Source organism: Cryptotermes secundus, unplaced genomic scaffold, assembly GCF_002891405.2.
Source record: "Cryptotermes secundus unplaced genomic scaffold, Csec_1.0 scaffold2437, whole genome shotgun sequence".
NCBI classification, from domain to species: domain Eukaryota; kingdom Metazoa; phylum Arthropoda; class Insecta; order Blattodea; family Kalotermitidae; genus Cryptotermes; species Cryptotermes secundus.
In genome coordinates, this window is record NW_019721044.1 from 74,458 (window position 1) to 93,946 (window position 19,489).

Consider the following 19,489-nt stretch of genomic DNA (forward strand, 5'->3'; position numbering starts at 1 on the left):
TTGAGATGTGTCAAGAAGTTTGAAATCAATATTTAAGTATTTTCTGTTATTCTCAAATTAATTTTGTTAAGCGTTCTGTATCCTTCCATTCCACGAATGTATTCAACACTGGACTTCAAGAATGACAGTAAATATAGGAGCAATTAAAAGATGTTCAGTTGGAAAAGTCCATATCATCCTAATAATTAACATACTATGTTAGAGCCTTTTGAGAAACATTTTGTGGATAACATTTTTGCATATTATGCATTTTAAAATGTATAGAATTATGAAGCAATCGTATTGTAATCTAGTTATTACAAAGTACTTATTTTAACAGCCGCGCCATTGCTCAAGTGGCTAGTCGCTGGCTTCACACCATGGTGGCCCGGGTTCGATCCCGGGTCTGGTCACGTGGGATTTGTGGTGGACAAAGTGGCGCTGGGGCAGGTTTCTTCCGAGTACTTCGGTTTTCCCTGCCAATCTTCATTCCACCAGTTGCTTCACAATCACCCTCACATATCATCTGGGGCTGGTACAATAGGCCAGAAGTGGCCGAAGTACAAGGAACTTAGTCCCACCCCACTAGCAATAAAAAAATAAAGTACATATTTTACAGTGTTCAGCCCAGGGTCTTCTGTGTGAAAATGGTAAAAACTGCCTGTGTTTTGCAGGAAATTGCTGCACTCTTCTTCAGAGTCGACATGCTTGACAGGTAGTAAATTACTGGCCTTCTCAACTCAGAGCCTTACCTCTCTTTACCTTCCAGTTAGCCCTCCTCTGTTACAAAGTTGCAATGCTTCTGGACCTGTGTCCAACTGTCATGGAGCATCTTACACTCAGAAGATTCTGGGCACAGCATTATAATCAAAATAACTACCAAGGTTTGGAAAACTGACTTGGTACTCACACTTCAGTAAGATAGAACTGAAACTATTTCTGCCTTACCTTGATATTTCTTTTTAATATAATATGTTATGGTAAGTCTACAGTACAACAGCTGAAGAAACTGAAGATGCATCTGATTCTCTCCTCGAGAGGGTTGTCCTGCGCAGTCCACGATGACTTGGGTGTAGGTTGAGGGGAGGCAGGTTGGGGTGCTCTATACGGGTTGGAGAAGAGACTCTAGGTCGAGGTGAGGCATGAGGGCTACTGGATGGAGTCCTTCTCGTGCTGCAAGTGCTGCCTGTTTCAACTAATTCACTCAGCTGGTAGCTCTCTACAACTGGCGTTGGATCATCTGAATCAATGAAGCCAGAGTTGTCAAAGCTTACGGGGAGAGTATCTGGCAACTGTTGTGTGATATGTGTGATCTGGTATGGTGATATTTGTGATGGAGGGTGTTGAGGAGATGTGGGGATGGGGGGCAAGCTGCGGGCTTGGTGCTGCAAAGTGGAACCATACTGGGGGACACTATGTTGGTGCTGGTATGGTTGGTGATATATTGGTGGCTCTGCTGTGAAGTGATGGGTGGTCCCACGAGGTGTGAGTGCTGCCCACAACACACGGCTGTCTGGGGTGACAGCTCCACCAGATGATGGGCATGGATACAGTACTGCCTCACATCCCTTAACGCCTTTAGCCTTGCTCAGAGTCGAACCATCCAGCTGCAGAGAGCCTTTTCCACTGCGCTCACTTTAATACAACAAATGCACAGTTGACATTATGTTTAGTGAACCCAGTAAGAATATCAGATGAATGAGTAACAAGAATGCATAGACTGAATAGGATACATACACTCTGCACTTAAGCAGGAAGAGTGCAAGAAGGGCTCCCAGAAGCAACACTCCAACAGAGGAAGCAATCAACACCAGCAACCAGGTGTCATCCATTGCTGGTCCTGAATGAAACCCATTAATATGTGTCAGCATGAAAGAAAAGTGACTGTTGCTAGAGGCCACAAAATATGCCCGCCAGGTACCAAAGAGTTTTAAAGATATCAGGCCAATATTATAACATATGTTGGAGTTTCCCAACTAAAGGGATGATAACAGATCTGTTATCCATAACAGAATCATAAAATGGTAACACAGTTTTGACTAGTTTGATTTGTTTCATTCTGGTCCGTCACAATATAAATCACTCCGTCCAATGTGACCTGTAAGTTTTTTACTACATGAAAACTTAACACCCTTCCATGTTTCGGTCTCTGTGGACCATCTTCAGAGGGCAAACATCACTACAAATAGGAAACCACCATCACATAAGTTGTTTAGACGTAAAGTACGTACACTTATATGCTAAAATACATAGTACACAAAATATACATTTCACATTTCACAAACACAGCAGTTTCCTGGGAGTGTACAGTTTTTTATAAAATTGTATAAAATTTCTTGATGCTAATTAAAAAAATTTTTTGTGGGNAAATTTTTTGGATTGTCAATAATTAAAATTCGTAAACCATGCAGGCTCGTGTTCGTCCTCCCATCGTCCCTCTTATATGGGGCAGATAATGTGCCACCTGGCTATCTTGATGTGGAGGTTCTTTATATCGTCCAGGCTTTGCTCGTGGCTGCTGTGTTCTTTACACTGTTTCACTGTAAGGGTGTTAAGTTTTCATGTAGTAAATAACTTACAGGTCACATTGGACGGAGTGATTTATATTTGCAGTTTTGACTATTTGTTTACATAAGGGCATTAATTTTTTTTCCAATTTAATAATTAGTGGTGACTGAGCTAAATTATAAATATAATGTTATGGCTGTTTATTTTTACAGGCATTTAACAACTCTTTATCAAATAATAAAAAGTAAGAAGATAATGAGAGGTGACCAAAATATTTCTTTGGCAGTCAGATTTTTTAAATTTTATTGAACCCTAAAGTTTACATGATCCTTCTTCCTTTACCAGCATATGAATACACATTCATTCAAGAGGGGTGCATGCAGGAACACACACACAGATATACATAGGTATATATTACAAAGGCCCTGCAATCGTGCAATAGCTCAAGCGGTAAGTTGCCGGCTTCCCACCACAGCAGCCCAGGTTCGATCCCGGGTCTGGTCAAGTGGAATTTGTGGTGGACAAAGTAGCACTGGTGCAGGTTTTCTCCGAGTACTTCGGTTTCCCCTGTCAATCTTCATTCCACCAATTGCTCCACAGTCACCCTCGCCTATCATCCAGGGCTGGTACAATAGGCCAGAAGTGGCCGCAGTACAAGGGACTTAGTCCCATCTCATTAGCAATAAAAAAAGCCTTGCAGTGACCCAGGCAGATAGGTTCTGGCTTCTGATCATAGAGGCCTGGGTTTAATCCTGTGTAATATCACGTGAGATCCATGGGGAAGAAAGTGTCATTGGAGAAAGTTTCCACCCACATTAATTTGGTTTTCTCCTGATAATAATCATTCTATTATTGCTCCATACTCAATTATGACTACCTCATGAGATATGCAATAGCTCAGAACACGTGGCTCATTATCACATTCTTGGTGTTTAAGTTAGGGGCTTCATCTCTATCAGGGCTCTTGCTGGTTACAGAGTAAGAAAGTTGGTTATGAAATCCTTGAGCAAGAAGCAGGTGATACTGTAAGCTTCCAAGGACTATGTGTCTGCCCTTCAGAGAACTTACAGGCAAACCAATGACTGTAAGGGATTTCAAAATCCTAGCATGCTTTATACTGCACTAATCTCTTCATATGCAGTCATGTTATTGTTAGAGGAAGTGAAGCTGCCTTGTTGTACCTTGTCTTGGCAGCTCAACATACTCCACACCAGGGCCTGCTGTCCAGTCACAGAGAACACTGCAAGTTGCTGTGTCATTGAAGGCAGGGGCTCGTTGCAGAAAGGTTGGCAGTGGAGGTGGTGGGATGCCGAGGATTGTATCTGGAGGTGGCCCCATGTCTGAGCACTCCACGCATGATGTGTTAAAATACATCAGAAGGTCCACTCCACTTGCCATGTTGATTGCCTGCAGACAAATCAAGCAAGTTAATAATGAAGCGGTCTTACACATAGCAACAATATCCATCTTGGATTTACTGTAACAGTTTCATTCCTGGTGTTCCAAAGAAGCTTTTCATAATAACTAATTGTCTGATTTACTTTTCATCAATGATGCAATTGCATGTGTAAAGAAATTAAAGAGCAGATTCAATTCTTGGAATGCTTTCCACCATTTTGTTTAGAATCTTTTGTTTTCCTGTCTGCTGTTTAAAAATATTAAAGATTAAAAGATATAGATCTCTAATTTTGCTTTTGTTGTGTGTGGGTATGGAAGTTGATCTCTCTCAAAGTAAGGGACAAATGGAGACTGAGGCTGTCTGAGAAGACTACTTGTCTCTAAGAGGGAAGAAGTAACAGGAAACTGTGAGGAGTGTCATAATTTGTACTCCTCACCAAATATGATTAAAATGAGTAAATGATGGAGAATGAGATGGGTGGTGCATGCAGCATGCATGTGAAGGAAGCAAAATGCATTCAGTATAGGTGGATTTTTGTCACAGAGCAGTCCATGTGGGACTTAAGATAGACAAAGTGGTGATGGGGCAGGTGTTTCTCCGAGTGCCTGCGCCAGTTACATTGGAAGGACTTTAAACCGACAACCTGGACGAATTGATTCATAAGAAAGTAAGTAAAAAGTAAAAGCATCCCTGTAACAGGCAGTGGAGGCCCATAGGGTTGTGAGATGCTGAGGTTCCCACATTTTCTAGACAATCGGCTCACAGATGGTGGTGAGGTTGTCAGCCCCACGCGCCAACTGCCCTTTACCCCCAAGAATGTTCCAAGAATATTCCTGGTATTCATTTCTGTTAGAGGTTGAGTCGATCCCAGGGCCATAGTGCGGCTGGAAGGATTAGGTAAATTGAAAAAAATCCAATGACCTCCTCAGGATTCCACCCCGTGACCTTCCGGCTTGTAGCATAGTGCCTCAACCAAATACGCTACCACATGCCCTGGACTAATTGATTCATAGAGTATTTTATGATGCTGTATCAACTGCAGAGGTTACATGACCTCAAACAAGATATCAACAACATGAGTGCTGAGCCAAAAGGAAAACAATTGTGAACTATTTTACTTCAATATTTTCTGTCTCATAAATACTTGATCAGAATGCTCAAATGGTATTCATGTGGTCATATGAATTGCCAGTTCTTATTGTCCACTAAGGACCAAATCTGAACTTGGACAGCAAATTTCATCAAAAATCCTGAATAACAAATTTCATTAACCTGAATTAAGACTGGACATCTTTAATTCACACCTACAGAAGGGCCGAACCCGAACGTTATTTAATTTGGTCACTGTTTAACAACGTTTTCAGTATCTCATCGGCCTATGATGCGTAAATGGAAGGATGGTTTAACCCTTTAAAGACCGAATTTCTTCCAAACTAAATATATAAATGCAGTTCGTACCTCACAGGAAACACATTGTGTCTCCGCCACAAAGCCCAACCGGTTAATGCTGTTTAGGGAAACATCGGATGCTTATTGTGAAAACCATATGAAACACACAAACACACTGTGTGGGCAGAATGCAGAATTCTAGTATGTTAAACCAGGTGGTGCATATAGTAACCATTAGGCGTTAAAAGGTTAATGAATAATGTGGGAAAAGGCAGCCGCAGTATAAAATGGGGCAGTACTGTGGTATTGGCCTGGAGGGACTGCAGACAACAACAACAACAACAACAAGATATCGGGATAGCCGGTGTCCTGACCGAGATTTGAACCGGTCATCATCTGAGCCAATTTGCTTGGCAGGAATCAGATGTAGGTGGGACGATAATATTAAAATTAATATTAGATTAACTGGTTGTGAGAGCGTGGACTGGATTGGACTGGTGAAGGCTAACACATACAGATATCTTCTGCGAAACTGGTAATGTATTTCGGGTTGCATAAAGGGTGGGGTTTATGGGCAGCTGAATAACTACAAACTGTTCTAGGAAGGCCCTAAAACGTAGAGAGAGTACGTACACTTATAAATATACACACAGACCCAGAGAGACGGGAGATGCTTTATATTATTTGCGAAGGCATCCAACAGTACTTAGCTATCACATCCCTCTGCATCCAGTTGGCAACAATGTTCCGACAGCTGAAGCATCTGTTGCGTGACTGTCATACTCGCGTGTTACAGTAACTCGAACGAAGAAGACGCCGCAAAGGAGACGTCAACAAAACACCCTATCTGGTCACTGTGTTCTTCGTTACTCTAGGCCCTCCTGTTGCACTATACCACTCTTTCTAGCCCACTCATTTATATTCGCAGACGACAGGTCTGATGATCATACAGACAGCGCCCCGTTCCTAAGAAAAATTGCGTTCCTGCAGAGAGTTCGTAAAGCGAGTCGCTGTTTCACATAGGCGCAATTTTAGAGAGAAAAATATTAATATCCTGGGATGTGACGCCGTGTAGGTAATTAAGAGTTCAGCTTGTTGCTTTCTTCTTCCTCGCTGCTAGCGTGCTATATCTCCGACCTTGATGATAGAGGCAACTGAGTTTTTCCGAAATGTCGGTGAACTTCTATCGGAGTACACGCGCGTAACAAGTTAGACGATAATACTTTTCGCAATCAGCTCAGTCGGTACAGCGAATGGCTACAGGCTGGACGACCGAGGGGTCGGTGTTCGAGACCATGTAGCGTCAAGAATTTTCTCTCTTGCACCGTCCAGACCGACTCTGGGGCCCACCCAGCTTCCTAGCCAATGAGTACCGGTGGCTCCTTCCCCGGGGGTAAAGCGGCCGGGGTGTGAAGCTGGTCCCTCACCTCCTACTAGTGCCGAGGTCAAGAAAATGTGGATTTATACTGCTCTCCTATACGCCTTCATTAATTAAGCACAGTGGCAAGTTTACTTCTTTTACTTCTACTTACTCTTCACAGTGACCTTCCGGCTTGTAGCATAAGGCCTCAAACAACTACGCCACTGCGTATCCCTAAATAGAGCCTAGTAAGATTGTAATAGGCCGCGCCATAGCTCAAGTGGTTAGTCGCTGGCTTCCCACCGCGGCGGCCGGGCTTCGATCCCGAGGTCTGGTCAAGTGGGATTTGTGGTGGACAAAGTGGCGCTGGGGCAAGTTTTCTCCGAGTATTTCGGTTTCCCCTGCCAATCTTCATTTCACCAATTGCTCCACAATCACCCTCACCTGTCATCTGGGGCTGGTACAATAGGCCAGAAGTGGCCACAGTACAAGGGACTTAGTCCCACCCCACTAGCAATAAAAAAGTTTGTAATAGCCGGTCATGGTAGCTGAGCAGTCTAAGGTATGTTGTATTTTCTCTCGCTCGGAAGCCGCAATCGTGGGTTCGAATCGCACACAGGCATGGATGTTTAGTAATGTGTGTTTATTCTGTGTTTGTGTTGTCCTGTGATTAGGTAGAGGTGTTGCGACGAGCTGATTACTCGTCCTACCGTCTGTAAAATGATCATGAAACTGAAAATCAGAAGCCAGGGATCAAGGGGGCTGTAGAGAGAGAGAAAAAAACTTTCTATAACAATTACGTAATAATCTACAACACTGTCCGATAATGACGAAATTTAAAAGACGTTTTAGACATGATATCTGCAGTGTCCTTCAGGGCTGGAGGCAGCAGGCTACTCCGAAATATCACTCAGTGACCATCGAGCTAAGGACCGAATGTGCATGAGCAGGCAGTTCGTGGTGATCACTAGGTGGCACCGCAGCAATGGGGATGACAGGGGCCACTTTCTACTTCCAGAAACGTCTGATGTAAATCTGTCACGAGGCAGTGAAAAGGTCCAACATAGAGGGGACAGCATGGGAGATCATCAAGATAAGAGTTAACGGTTCATTAATAGTCTAAGTGCAGCCTGGACTGGTAGATTGTAAACGAGATTTGCGAAGTCAATGAACCGTACCATATTAATGTTAGTAACATCCGAATGAAATGGGGACGCTAAGTATTAAATTTTAATATAAAGCAGAGGAATGTGACCAATCGCAGATTAGCTTCGTCGCTGGCTGCTAGAGGCCGCCCTGACATGCTCGTTGAAGACATAACCTGAACAGAAAGGTATATAACAAGAATAGCTTCAAGGCTTATTGAAGATTAATGGTTCCTTGTGTGTGACATCAGGGAGTGTGTTAGATATTTACAGACGTTTCGAAGGAAGCTTCTGCCACCATATTCAGAGTATAAAATTAAGCCATGTTAGGAACACCGTGTAGATTTGGAGGTGGATTCTAAAGTTTCGTAGGAACATGCGGCTTCGGCCTTGACTTCAACTCAAAACAAGTAAAGGTAAAGTTGTCCCTGTGCTTAACTGATTAAGCACTACGCCACGAAGGCGTATGGGGCAGTTGATGTATAGATCCACGTTTTTGTGATCTCGGCACTTGTTGGAAGTGAGTGGTTAGCTTCACGCTCCGGCAGCTTTACTCCCTGGGGAAACCCCCGTTGCATATAGCATAAGAGGCTGGATTGGCCCCAGAGCTGGTCTGGACGACATGCAGAAAAGAAAAATTTTGCCCCGATTGCGACTCGAACTCCATCTCCTCGATCGTCCAGTCCGGAGCCAGTCGCTGTACGAACTGCGCTATCCAGGCTCCCCATTCAAAATGAGTAAATTAATTAATTGAAAGTAAACGAAATAACTAAACAGACATTAAAAACTATTGCTATTAACACGCAAATATTTGTACTGATTTAGGCTGGGGCCACACGAGAGCACGAAGTGCGTCCGTTGCAACGAACGTACTTTATGACGGACGTTGCTGAGGACACCACACAGTTGCAGAATGCGGTGCGTAGTTTTTGTCTACAATGGAGCCACAAGAAAGCGTAGCATTCGCCTCTCTTCTTTATTTCTATAACGGACGTCACGACGTGCGTTAGCATTTTGTGCGCTCGTGTTGCCCCAGCCTTTTAGTCTGTTCTTGGTTAAGGAAAACGGTGAAAAGGCTGCAACTTACAGAGGACGTGAAATGAGGATAAGTGGGATAAATTAATGTAATGCCAGAAGGGCGAGAACTGAGAAACCTTGTAATTAGTTAAGGTAAGAATTATACTTGACTTCTACGTGCACAGTCTGGAAAGACCTGCTTAGGGCGAACAAATTACCTTGCTGATAACAGAGGCAGGTGAATCTCCCTCAGAGCTCCAAGATGTCGGTTGGGCGTTCATGCACTAGGGCCAGGCAGGGCATCTGATGGGGTGGGGTACGTCATGGCGCCATCAGGAGAAGTGAAGAGGCGCGACGCAAGCGTCGGTATATTGATCTACCGCTACGCTAGGCTATTGATTTCAAGTACACGCAGATATGAAAGTATTTCACCCCTCGGTCACAATCCGGAGTTCAAATCGTGGAACACGGACGCCGTCTCATGCAATTCTCATTAGGGCTGGTCACTTCTGAGCAATTTTAGCGATGGCTTATTAATCGTTTTATTAACCTTAGAAACACAGCGGTAACTACATGACCCAAAGAACATATATGAATTTGTATTACTGTTGCGCTCGTTAAAGATCTAGATATGACGACTGATAGTTTGCCGACGTTTCGGAGGAATGTACTCCCTCCATATTCAGAATCGAAGATTATGCCAAGTAAGCAATCTCTGGTTGATGTTTGCTTGGCTTGTTCTTTGACCATGAAGACGAAGACAGTACGTTACTTCGAAACGCCGATAAACTTCTACCACACTATATGGAGTCAAATCCCATAAGATAACAGCATTCGAATAGACCGACATTCAATAATTTCGTCCTCAAATTACACATTTATTCAATGCCTCGTGATTCAGTTACGCCTGTCTCTCTCGATCATGCTTTGGGTTCTATTATTGAAGCAGGCATTGACATGTCAAAACGTGATAATTGTCGCGGCCGCTTGACACCGCTCAGTGACATCTGAATGCCTTCGCACTGAAACTGCTCCCTGTCGCTATGACCACTCTAGCAGACTAATTGTCTGCAGTCACCGAATTAATAAACATTAAACATGGTTCTGACGGCAACAGACAGCTTAGTGCGTAAATCAATTATATCTGTCTATTTATCTATAGTCCTTTCTCGGACCTTGACCTCTTTTTTAGTTTCTTAATCCTATACACAGTCGGTAGGACTCCTTGAACGGGGGAACAGCCCGTCGCAAGGCCGCTACCTACACACAGAATAAACGTACACTGACATCCATGCCTTGAGTGGGACTCGAACCCACGATCACAATGCTCGAGCGGGCGAAGACGGTTCATGCCTTAGGCCGCGCGGCCACTGTGATCGGCTGCGTAAGGTAAATCAATTACTAAATTACACTTCGTCGTCGACTTACGACCGACTTGGCCGCGCCAAAGCTCAAGCGGTTAGTCGGTAGCTTCCCACCGCGGCGGCCCGGATTCGATCCCGGGTCTGGTCAAGTGGGATTTGTGGTGGACAAGGTGTCGCTGGGGCAGGTTTTCTCCGAGTACTTCGGTTTCCCCTGCAAATCTTCATTCCACCAATTGCTCTCACAATCACCCTCACCTATCATCTGGGGCTGGTACAAGAAGTGGCCGCAGTACAAGGGACTTAATCCCACCCCACTAGCAATAAAAAAAAATACGACCGACTTCCATTCCGACTGACAGGTCGTAAGTCGATCTGATCGTATGTCAGCCATATATTTATTAACGGTATTTTTAACCTTTCTAATCTTTTTATCAACTTTATGGTTTATTTTTAAAAACTTTTACATGTTAATCAACTTTTATTTTTCATTTTTTTGTAGTCGTAAGTGCGGCCGGTCTAAGTCGCATACGTCGTAAGTCGATGACCAAGTGTAATACGCGTATGGATATTACGGAACTTGAAGTGTCCCCTTGCTTAATTAATTAAGCACTATGCCATAAAGACGTATGGGTGAGTGCAGTTATACCTCCACCATTCTTGATCTCGGCAGTAGATGGAGGTGAGTGGTTAGTTTCATTCCCCTGCCGCTTTATGCCCAGAGGTAGAAGCCACGGTGACCATTGAACAGGAGGAGGCTGCGACCCTCGGTGCGTAGTCGTTTCAATACTTCCATTTCACGAATCATACACCGGCTCTCCAGACTGAGATATGTTTGTGGTTCTCCTCAGTCGCTCCAGACATGTGCTAGGACAATATCTCAGATTAGGCCATGACCACATCCTTCCACGTCATTTGCAGTTCACTGTTCACTATCATCCCACCGTTCAACGCTGTGTTATCTGAGCTACTGAATTTTTGAGGAACACAGATAAATAAATAAACCTAATAATAGTGTCTGTACATACGTAGGTCCCTTCAAAACTTATGAAATGTAGCGAAAAAATGTAGATACGATTGCTAAAAGAGATGTATAAATTTATTACGTAATAATCTTAAAGTTTCCTCTCATCTCACTATGTAGCCAGCCACTGGACCCTATCCTGAACCAGATTAATCCAGTCCAAATAACTGCATACTATTTCTTTAAAATATATTTCAATATTATACTACGTCTGGGCTCTATATGCGTAATGTATCTATAGAAAGTGTTTGATGAGAGAAATACTGAACAATGGAAAATAGCTAAAATACATGTAGGGTCTGAGGTTCTCACAGCAGTATTTATGAAGAGTTCTATGTCCTGGCATATGACGCCGTTTAGTCCACTGAAAGCCAACTGACGTTTTGGGGAAACATGTATCCACCCTGTTCAGGGTCGAAAAATAAGCCAAGCAAGAAACCAGCCTGAAAGCAGGTGGGTAGCAGGCTCTGTCTTTGTTGACTTATTTTTTAATCCTGAAGATAGAGGCAACATGATCCTCCGAAACGTCGTTAAATCCCAGAAGTACATTTCGAAAGTAATAATCAGGCCTATAGACTTTCATTGCGACTATAAATGCCTATGCATCAAGAGTCACGAGAACGTATCTGGTGATGTGTATATTTGGAACATACCTGAACCTTCATTTTGTGTAGTGATAAGAAATATGTGAGAACGCACATGGATCTCTGGCTCATTTACCTCTTTAATTCTCAAATCTGATGATATCAACTCGCTTCTAATCCTATTTTAAACCAATTTATGTAAATCACATTCATTATGTGCTCTGCACGTGTTTCAGCATATAAGCTTATACATAATCGAATGATTCGATGGTTAATGAATAAGAAAGGATATGAAAGGAAGTGGTCGTTGCCTAATCTGAGGTACTAACCCGGCATCGGGACTCAAGGAAATCGTTAGAAACCCAAGTCATGATAGCCGGTGTCTATGCTGAACCTTGAACGTGGGATTTACCGAATACGAACCACTCCACCATGAAAGACTGTGAGAGGCTGTTAGTTTTGTTTAATGTTGCGGAAGCACAGAAGCGTCGGATCACCAAGCGAACAGCACTGTACAGTACACAAACAAACGTGCCTCCAAGCTGCGTGGGTAGCAGAGCTGAGGTTCCCACAGCCGTAAAGAGTCGTGTTGTGACAGCCGCGTGGTCTAGTAGGTCGTTATCTTTTTATTATTATTATTTCTTCGGGTGGGCTGAGACTGAATCCACTTTGTATGGCGGTTAATACTCCTATTGTACCAGCCCCGGATGATAGGTGAGTTTGAAGCGTTTGGAGGAATGAGGACTGTCAGGGGAAACCGAAATACCAGGAGAAAGCCTGCCTCAGTGTCACTCTTTTTTTTTTTAACAAATTAAACACGACCTGATCTGGGATCGAAATCGGAGACTAACAGCCTGAGCTATGTCACGGCCAGCATGATAGGTTGTCACTTCTATCTTGAACACTGAGGCAGTAAGTCCCTTTGAAACACCCATAAACATCTAGCACAGCAGTTCCCAAACTTTGTGACATGTCACCTCCCTTTTGGTTTTTACGACACCCTCACGCACTCACCCTCCGCAAATTCTTTTTATTCAGATAAATGTAACCTTTGTATTCGTAGTTGTGTCATTGTTTAAGATCAAGTACTGCAAAGTTGTCCCTCGGCTTAATTAAGTACCACTCCATGAAGACAAATGAGGGAGCGGAGGTATAGCTCCACCATTTTTGACCTCGGCAATAGATGGAGTTAAGTGGTCAGCTACTCACCCCGGCCGCTTTACTTTCAAGGAAATAGCCTCTGGTACCCATTGGAAGTGGGGCTGATGGGGCCTAGAACTGTAGAGAAAAGAATCTCTTATTGCTTTCGTGATTAGAACCCGGGTCGTCCAATCCTGATCCCGTCACTATACTGAGTGAGCAATCGCGCCTTCTGTTTATAGTCAAATGACTAGTAGTTAGTAAAAGTAAAGCCATCCCTGTATCAAGCCGTGAAGGCCCATAGAGTTGTGAAACGTTCAGGGTCCCACATTATGTAGACAATCGGCTCAAAGATGGCGGTAAGGCCTTACGCGCCGGCCGCCCTTTACCCCCTAGGAAAATTATTTAATTAATTCCTGGTACTCATTTTTGTTAGAGGCTGAGTGAACCCCAGGGTCATAATGCGGCTGGAAGGATTATGTCAATTGAAAAAAATCCAATGACCTCATTGCGATTTGAACCCACGACCTTCCGGCTTGTAGTATAGCCCCTCAAGCAACTACGCTACCGCATGCCCCGAATAGTAATTAGTGCCGTATCAAAACTGTGGGTAAGACTACGTCTTTAAATGAAAATACTTGGTGCTCTTTAATTGGCAAATTAAAGATGCCCACAAATACCAAACTATATTAGCTCTAAGCTTTTTAACGTCTTCATTAATAACACAGGTTTGCAGACCTGTGTAATTAGTATGCATGCTTAGGAGAGGGACGGTCACATGCCCCTAAATGGAACTACTTCAACTGAATCTGACAGTAAAAACTGATTGTTTTCATGGTCTCACAACCCCTCAGCCGGGGGGGGGGCATTTTGGAACTAATGACCTACCAGAATACAAGGCGTCACTCCCAGAAGACCTATAATTTTCAAATACAAACGCTTTTTGTACATGAGTAAGACCTTTAGAAACTCGACTCTCGAATCCGCAAGAACATGAGAAGCCCACGAAGTGCGTGGGCCTCACTTGCAGGACTTGGCATGACTTCCCTGCAACGGCGTGCCGTACGGCATGAGGATGGCTTCTCTCTTCAGGTGCAAGAGATGCGAGGCGTCTCTGATTTCCTTTCCGGGCTTTGGACTGTGTTCTTCTCGCTTATGACACTGTGTAGTCTGGTAGATATCAACGTTTCGAAGAACCATACTACCTCTCTGTTCAATGTGGAAAACGGGATAGAGCATGTACGTCCGTTTGTATATATTAACAGAATTTTCCTTTTTCATAACATAGAGACCGACTCTGCATCTAACTTTTCTCTTCAGTGAGTAATAAGCATTCTTTTCCCGATGACTATTCATTTCCAGTATCGCCAAGGTCAAGAACACGTGGAGCTATACCTCTACATTGTATACATTCATGGCAAGAAGGGAAAATTTCCACTGATCTATAAACATTTGTAACACTGTTGAGCACAAGCGGTAGCAGGCGCTATGCGACAAGTCGGAAGGTCGCGGGTTCGATTCCCAATTAGGTCGTTGCAATTTTCAACTCACTTAATCCTTCCAGCCACACTATGTCCCTGGAGTCAACTCAGCCGCTAACGGAAATGAGTACCAGGAATATTCCTAGGGGTAAAGGGCGGTCGGCGCGTAAGGCTAACAATCTCACCGCCATTTGTGAGCCGACTGTCTAGAAAATGCGGGAGCTTCATCGTCTTACAATCCTGTGGCCCTCCACGGCCTGTTACAGGGATAGCTGGGCCCTCTTTCTATTTCTCTGAGAACTAGAGATCAGAGCTGCATATCAGTCAGGAGAGAAACAATTTATCCCTGTAAATGCCGGTGAATTATGACGTTTCTTCTAGCAGCGACATTAACAGTTTATGACTACTATATGTGTACATTGTCGATACTTTATTCGAAACTGACCAATGGCTCTCTGCGCCACGGGGCGGTTAAATCTTGAATGAGGCCATAGCTAAATTTTTGTGGCCAAATGCTTCTAACTCTACGAACAAGGGTACGTAACTGAGCAGGTTGCCTTACGTACATTTGAATTTCTCACTGGGTTATGAGTACCGGAGATTAAAGAGTAACACTGTTGCTCAGCGCATGCCGAGTCGCTTGAAGAAACTACTGCGGCACAATCTTTAAACGAGAGCCATGAGAAAGTCACAGGACATTCTGAAAGGAAAGTCCAAGAGGACATAGGTGTCGATATTGAAACAGATCTGAAGGAAATAGAGTGGGAGGGAGCGAGTGTGCTGCATTTATCCGGCTCAGACTTTTGTGAACAACATAACGAACCTTCGATTTCTATAAGAGACAGGGACTCACTATAGTGGCTGAGCGACTATAAGCTTCTCAAGAAGGACACTCTGCTTCGTGGACTTGATATTTTCACACCGAATTTATGAGAAATGCGCACGGCACTAAAGAAAGGATGCGTTGCTGTTATCTGTTTCAAATTAATCTTCTTCCACGTCTCTTCTTCTTCTTCTTCTTCTTCTTCTTCTCCTTCTTCCCCTCCTTCACAGCTTCACAACTTTTCCTCTTCACCAAATATTATTTCGATGAACAAATCAAAGAGGATGGGATGGGCAGAGCTTATATAGCACGAATGAGAGAGATGAGAAAGGGGCAGACAACTATGATCGGTAAATCTGAAGAAAGGAGTCAGTTTGTAAGACGTGGATGTAGACGTAAATATAATATTAAAGTGGATCTTGAAAGTACAGGGAGAGAGCTACTGTGATTAGGTTAAGCAATGGGACAGCATGCCGGCTTTTGTGCACACACCAGTAAGTTCGGAGATTGAACTTCCAAGCAACATCTGAGGAGGTTGGGAGGATTACTTAGCTGAGCAGCAAGGAAGGCTCTGTCCATGGCGATATCTACAGGGGCAGATCGCCAAGTGTCAAACGACCTGATACAGTACCGCAAGTGTGGAAGGATTTGAGGTCACGCCCCTGGCTCCAGTGCCCCAGAGGCGTGGCAAGTCACCTGACCTCCATTAAACTCGGTTCGCCCTATTGATTTGGAACTCTGGGCTTTGCTCATGCCTCATCTCTTACAGACCTGCTTCTTCCTTGGAAGACGTCACAAACACGTCACAGAACCTTCCTCAATCATACTGTCACTTTTCTCCTGAAGAAGTCAGTTCCTATTCATCACTGTGGCAACAGCAGAGTCAGCGATCTGCTTCAAGCCAGCACATATCTTCACAACGCATTTCTCGAAAACATTTTAATATTGTAATCCGGTTCTATCACCACCTCTGTGGTCTAGTGGACCGGAAGATCGCGGGTTCGATTTCCTATTAGGTCACTGGATTTTTCAATTGACCTACTCCTTCCAGCCGCACTATGGCCCTGGGGTCGACTAAGCCTCTAACGGAAATGAGTCATCATCATCAGTAATCTGTCAAAACGACAGGTCCACAGTCTCTTCCAAAACAATTCCTCCACTTAATGCGATCTAGAGCTTTCTCCTTCAAATGACAGTATCCTCTTCTGTCCCCAAGGTCATCCAGCATCTTCTTACGTCTTCTTCCTCGTCTTCTTGTCACTTCTATCCGCCCATCTANTCATTCCTAGTCAATTTCCTTTTTATCTGAAATAGTAAATGCTTAAATATATTTGTTAGGATCCCATGGATGGCGACGGAACGGAGGCTCAGTCAATACAATGGTTTAACTGTGGAATGGAAGCCCAGAGGATCGGAATTTGATTCCCGGTGAGGTCTCATATTTCTCTCTTCTGCACAGCGTCCAGACCGACTCCGGGACCCACCCACCCCCTAACCAATGTGTACCGGGTGCTCTTTCTTCCGGAGGAAAGAGGCCGGAGCGCGATATTGCCGATGGCAGGACGGACTGGAGATGTGAGTTCACAAGACGACTCGGAGTAACCGTGGAAGGCAGAACCAGTCCTCTGCTTTACCCTGAATGGATAACATATCCGAACTGTGTCTAATTAGATATCTATAAGAAATTTGGGTAAGAAGAAATGGATATAGTTATAGGAACTGCTGTACGCCTCTAGACAGGCAGTACAACTGTTGCCTTGTTGCTCTGTACATCCAGCAACCACGCTGACCTAAAGGCCAGAACGTTTCTGGCAGTTCAAGAGAACAGCGTGAATTATGTTCGGTGTCATCTCACTGCAGTCCGCGACAATTTGCTCTTGAAACGCTAGCAGCTTGTGGTTTCAGATTTATGAGACATCTTGTAGTACATGCAGTCCTTTAAATATGATATTCATTTACATATCAGCAACACTGTGGAACAGCTTCAAGAATAATTAGGCCTGAAGTACATAGATTTTAATTTAAAAAAAATCACGAATTCTATGCTGATTAAAGAGACAAGTAGAAAACATGTTCATCCCTCGATAAGCCAACTGGCGAGGAGCGGAAACATACAAGAGCGTCATATACAGAATGTCCGTATGAAAGGTATCCAAAATAAAATCATTATATCTCAGAAAGAATTTATTATACACATTAATGGGTTACAACATTACAAAGGGAAACTATCAAAGTTTTTTCTGCGTCTATAACTTTCTCAATACATTTCAATGTGGGTTCCCTTGGTGGCTTGACAAATATCCAGATGATATTCGACCTCGTTCCACGTTGCTTGAAGCTTGTTTGGTGTTACCGTAGCCACAGCGTCCCTTATGCGGGCTTTCAGGTGTGGCAGGTCGTTGATCTTAACCTGGCAGACAATGTTCTTCATATAACCCCACAAGAAAAATCCACTGGGGTTAATCTGGCGACCTGGAGGCCAAGCGATTGGTCCACTTCTGCCAATTCATATCCCAGCCATCTCTCTGTCCAGGTGATTACTAACATGGTGGCAGTAGCGGCGCATGCGCGTAAGCCAGGTATGAAAAAAAAACTTTCAGAGTTTTCCTTTCCGATGACATAAACCGGATACGTGTATGACAATTACTTTCCGAGATATATTTTTTTTATTTTGGATACCTTTCATCCGGACATTCTATATATATAAATATTGTAGCCTGTACAGCCGTTGCTATGCAACGACCGCGACATAAGACAAATAAACAGCGACCGTTTATAGGTAACGGCTCGGTAAACACGTTCCCGTAGCAACGAATGCTCACACAACAATAGAAGAACGGTGTTCTCTATATGGTCCGTGCCGATAATTTATAACCATGACAGTCAGAGCACTGACTCTCCTGACTCTGACTGACTGAGTCCTCTTGAGTTCTGTAAGGGAAGCGGAGAAGGGACGGCATTCTAATTAAGTAGACAATGCACTTGTGGGATATTCCCCGGACAGGAACGACATGAGCACAGAGGCTGAAGAATCTCCATTGTTGAGACCTGTTACCAAGCAACGACTAGTGAAGACGTTGCAGGCTGGAGAAGACTTCACGTTTAGTGATTTGTAAGGTGTGGAAATGGCCGCGCCGTAGCTCAAGCGGTTAGTCGCTGGCTTCCCACCGCGGCGGCCCGGGTTCGATCCCGGGTCTGGTCTAGTGGGATTTGTGGTGGACAAAGTGGCGCTGGGGCAGGTTTTCTCCGAGTACTTCGGTTTCCCCTGCCAATCTTCATTCCACCAATTGCTTCACAATCACCCTCACCTATCATCTGGAGCTGGTACAATAGGCCAGAAGTGGCCGCAGTACAAGGAACTTAGTCCCATCCCACTAGCAAAAAAGAAAGGTGTGGAAATCAGCGTAAGTGTTATAGTTATTAGTAGTTACGATCTGTAAAGCATCAATAAATCCATACCCCGTCTATAGTCACACATAAATCGTGACAGTGTATTATAAATTACATTCTGAACTGGAGCTTCATTTGCAAGAGGAAATCTGGTAGTAGAAAATAGACTTCAATTGTTTAGGATCATGTGAACTAAATACCTAAATAAATAAATCTTGTGGGACGTGATGCCGTGTAGTCTGGAAGAAAGTTAACAATATTTCGGAGAAGTTACTGCCTCCGTCTTCAAGTTAGAATGGAAAGCAACCGAGGGCACGAATTTAGGGAAATGAAGTAAAGGTCAATTTCAGACGGTGGCCCCGAAAGTGAGAGGGGCCAAAGATTCGACAGAAGTCAGAAGACAGTTTCCTTTTTTTTTTAAGTCTCAAAGTACTCTATTTCTTGCTTGCTTCGCTTAGGCCTACGCTTCAAATATGAAGATGGAGGCAGTGCGATGCCCCGAAATGTCAGACAACTTTTATCAGACTACGCAGAGTCACATCCCAGAACATGGTAATTTCGAAGTGACCACACTCAGGGCCGTAAAATTCAAATTCCTTGGTTGCAAATTGCTTGAATTACACGTGTAGCACAACTACGGAAACAACGAGAAGGAAAAGAAGGCCAGGATCGGAACTGAAGCTACGTAAACATCTGAAGATGCAAGTGAAAGGTGAGCGCAGACAAGAAGGCGAAGAACAGAGGAGCTATGTAAGATTTGAGGCTTTCACGGCGGTGACTATGAAGAAAGCAGTCTTCTGGGATTTGGCACCGTGTATATGTGGTGTTAACCGACGTTTCGGAGGAACGTATCGCCCCCATCTTCAGGGTAGAAGGAAAAATATAAGAA

General features: G+C 43.8%; 1 protein-coding gene across 1 annotated transcript; it reads right to left on the reverse strand.

Annotated features, from left to right (window-relative positions):
* Positions 1 to 509: 509 nt before the first annotated feature.
* LOC111875373 lies at positions 510 to 9,096 on the reverse strand. The gene is made up of 4 exons (XM_023871585.2): positions 9,016 to 9,096; positions 3,669 to 3,894; positions 1,717 to 1,819; positions 510 to 1,614 (listed from the first exon to the last, which is right to left on the reverse strand). The coding sequence occupies exons 1-4, from the start codon at positions 9,076 to 9,078 to the stop codon at positions 966 to 968; spliced, it is 1,041 nt and encodes a 346-aa protein (XP_023727353.1). The 5' UTR covers positions 9,079 to 9,096; the 3' UTR covers positions 510 to 965.
* Between the last annotated feature and the right edge of the window lie 10,393 nt (positions 9,097 to 19,489).

What these genes read in the sequence shown, in the direction of transcription:
- LOC111875373 (XM_023871585.2), bottom strand. Translation starts at nt 9,078, where the DNA reads ATGAACGCCCAACCGACATCTTGGAGCTCTGAGGGAGATTCACCTGCC. An exon ending in CTGCCTCTGTTATCAGCAAG is followed by an intron (nt 3,895 to 9,015) that starts GTAATTTGTTCG and finishes ATTTGTCTGCAG; the next exon opens with GCAATCAACATGGCAAGTGG. An exon ending in TGTTGAGCTGCCAAGACAAG is followed by an intron (nt 1,820 to 3,668) that starts GTACAACAAGGC and finishes GGTTTCATTCAG; the next exon opens with GACCAGCAATGGATGACACC.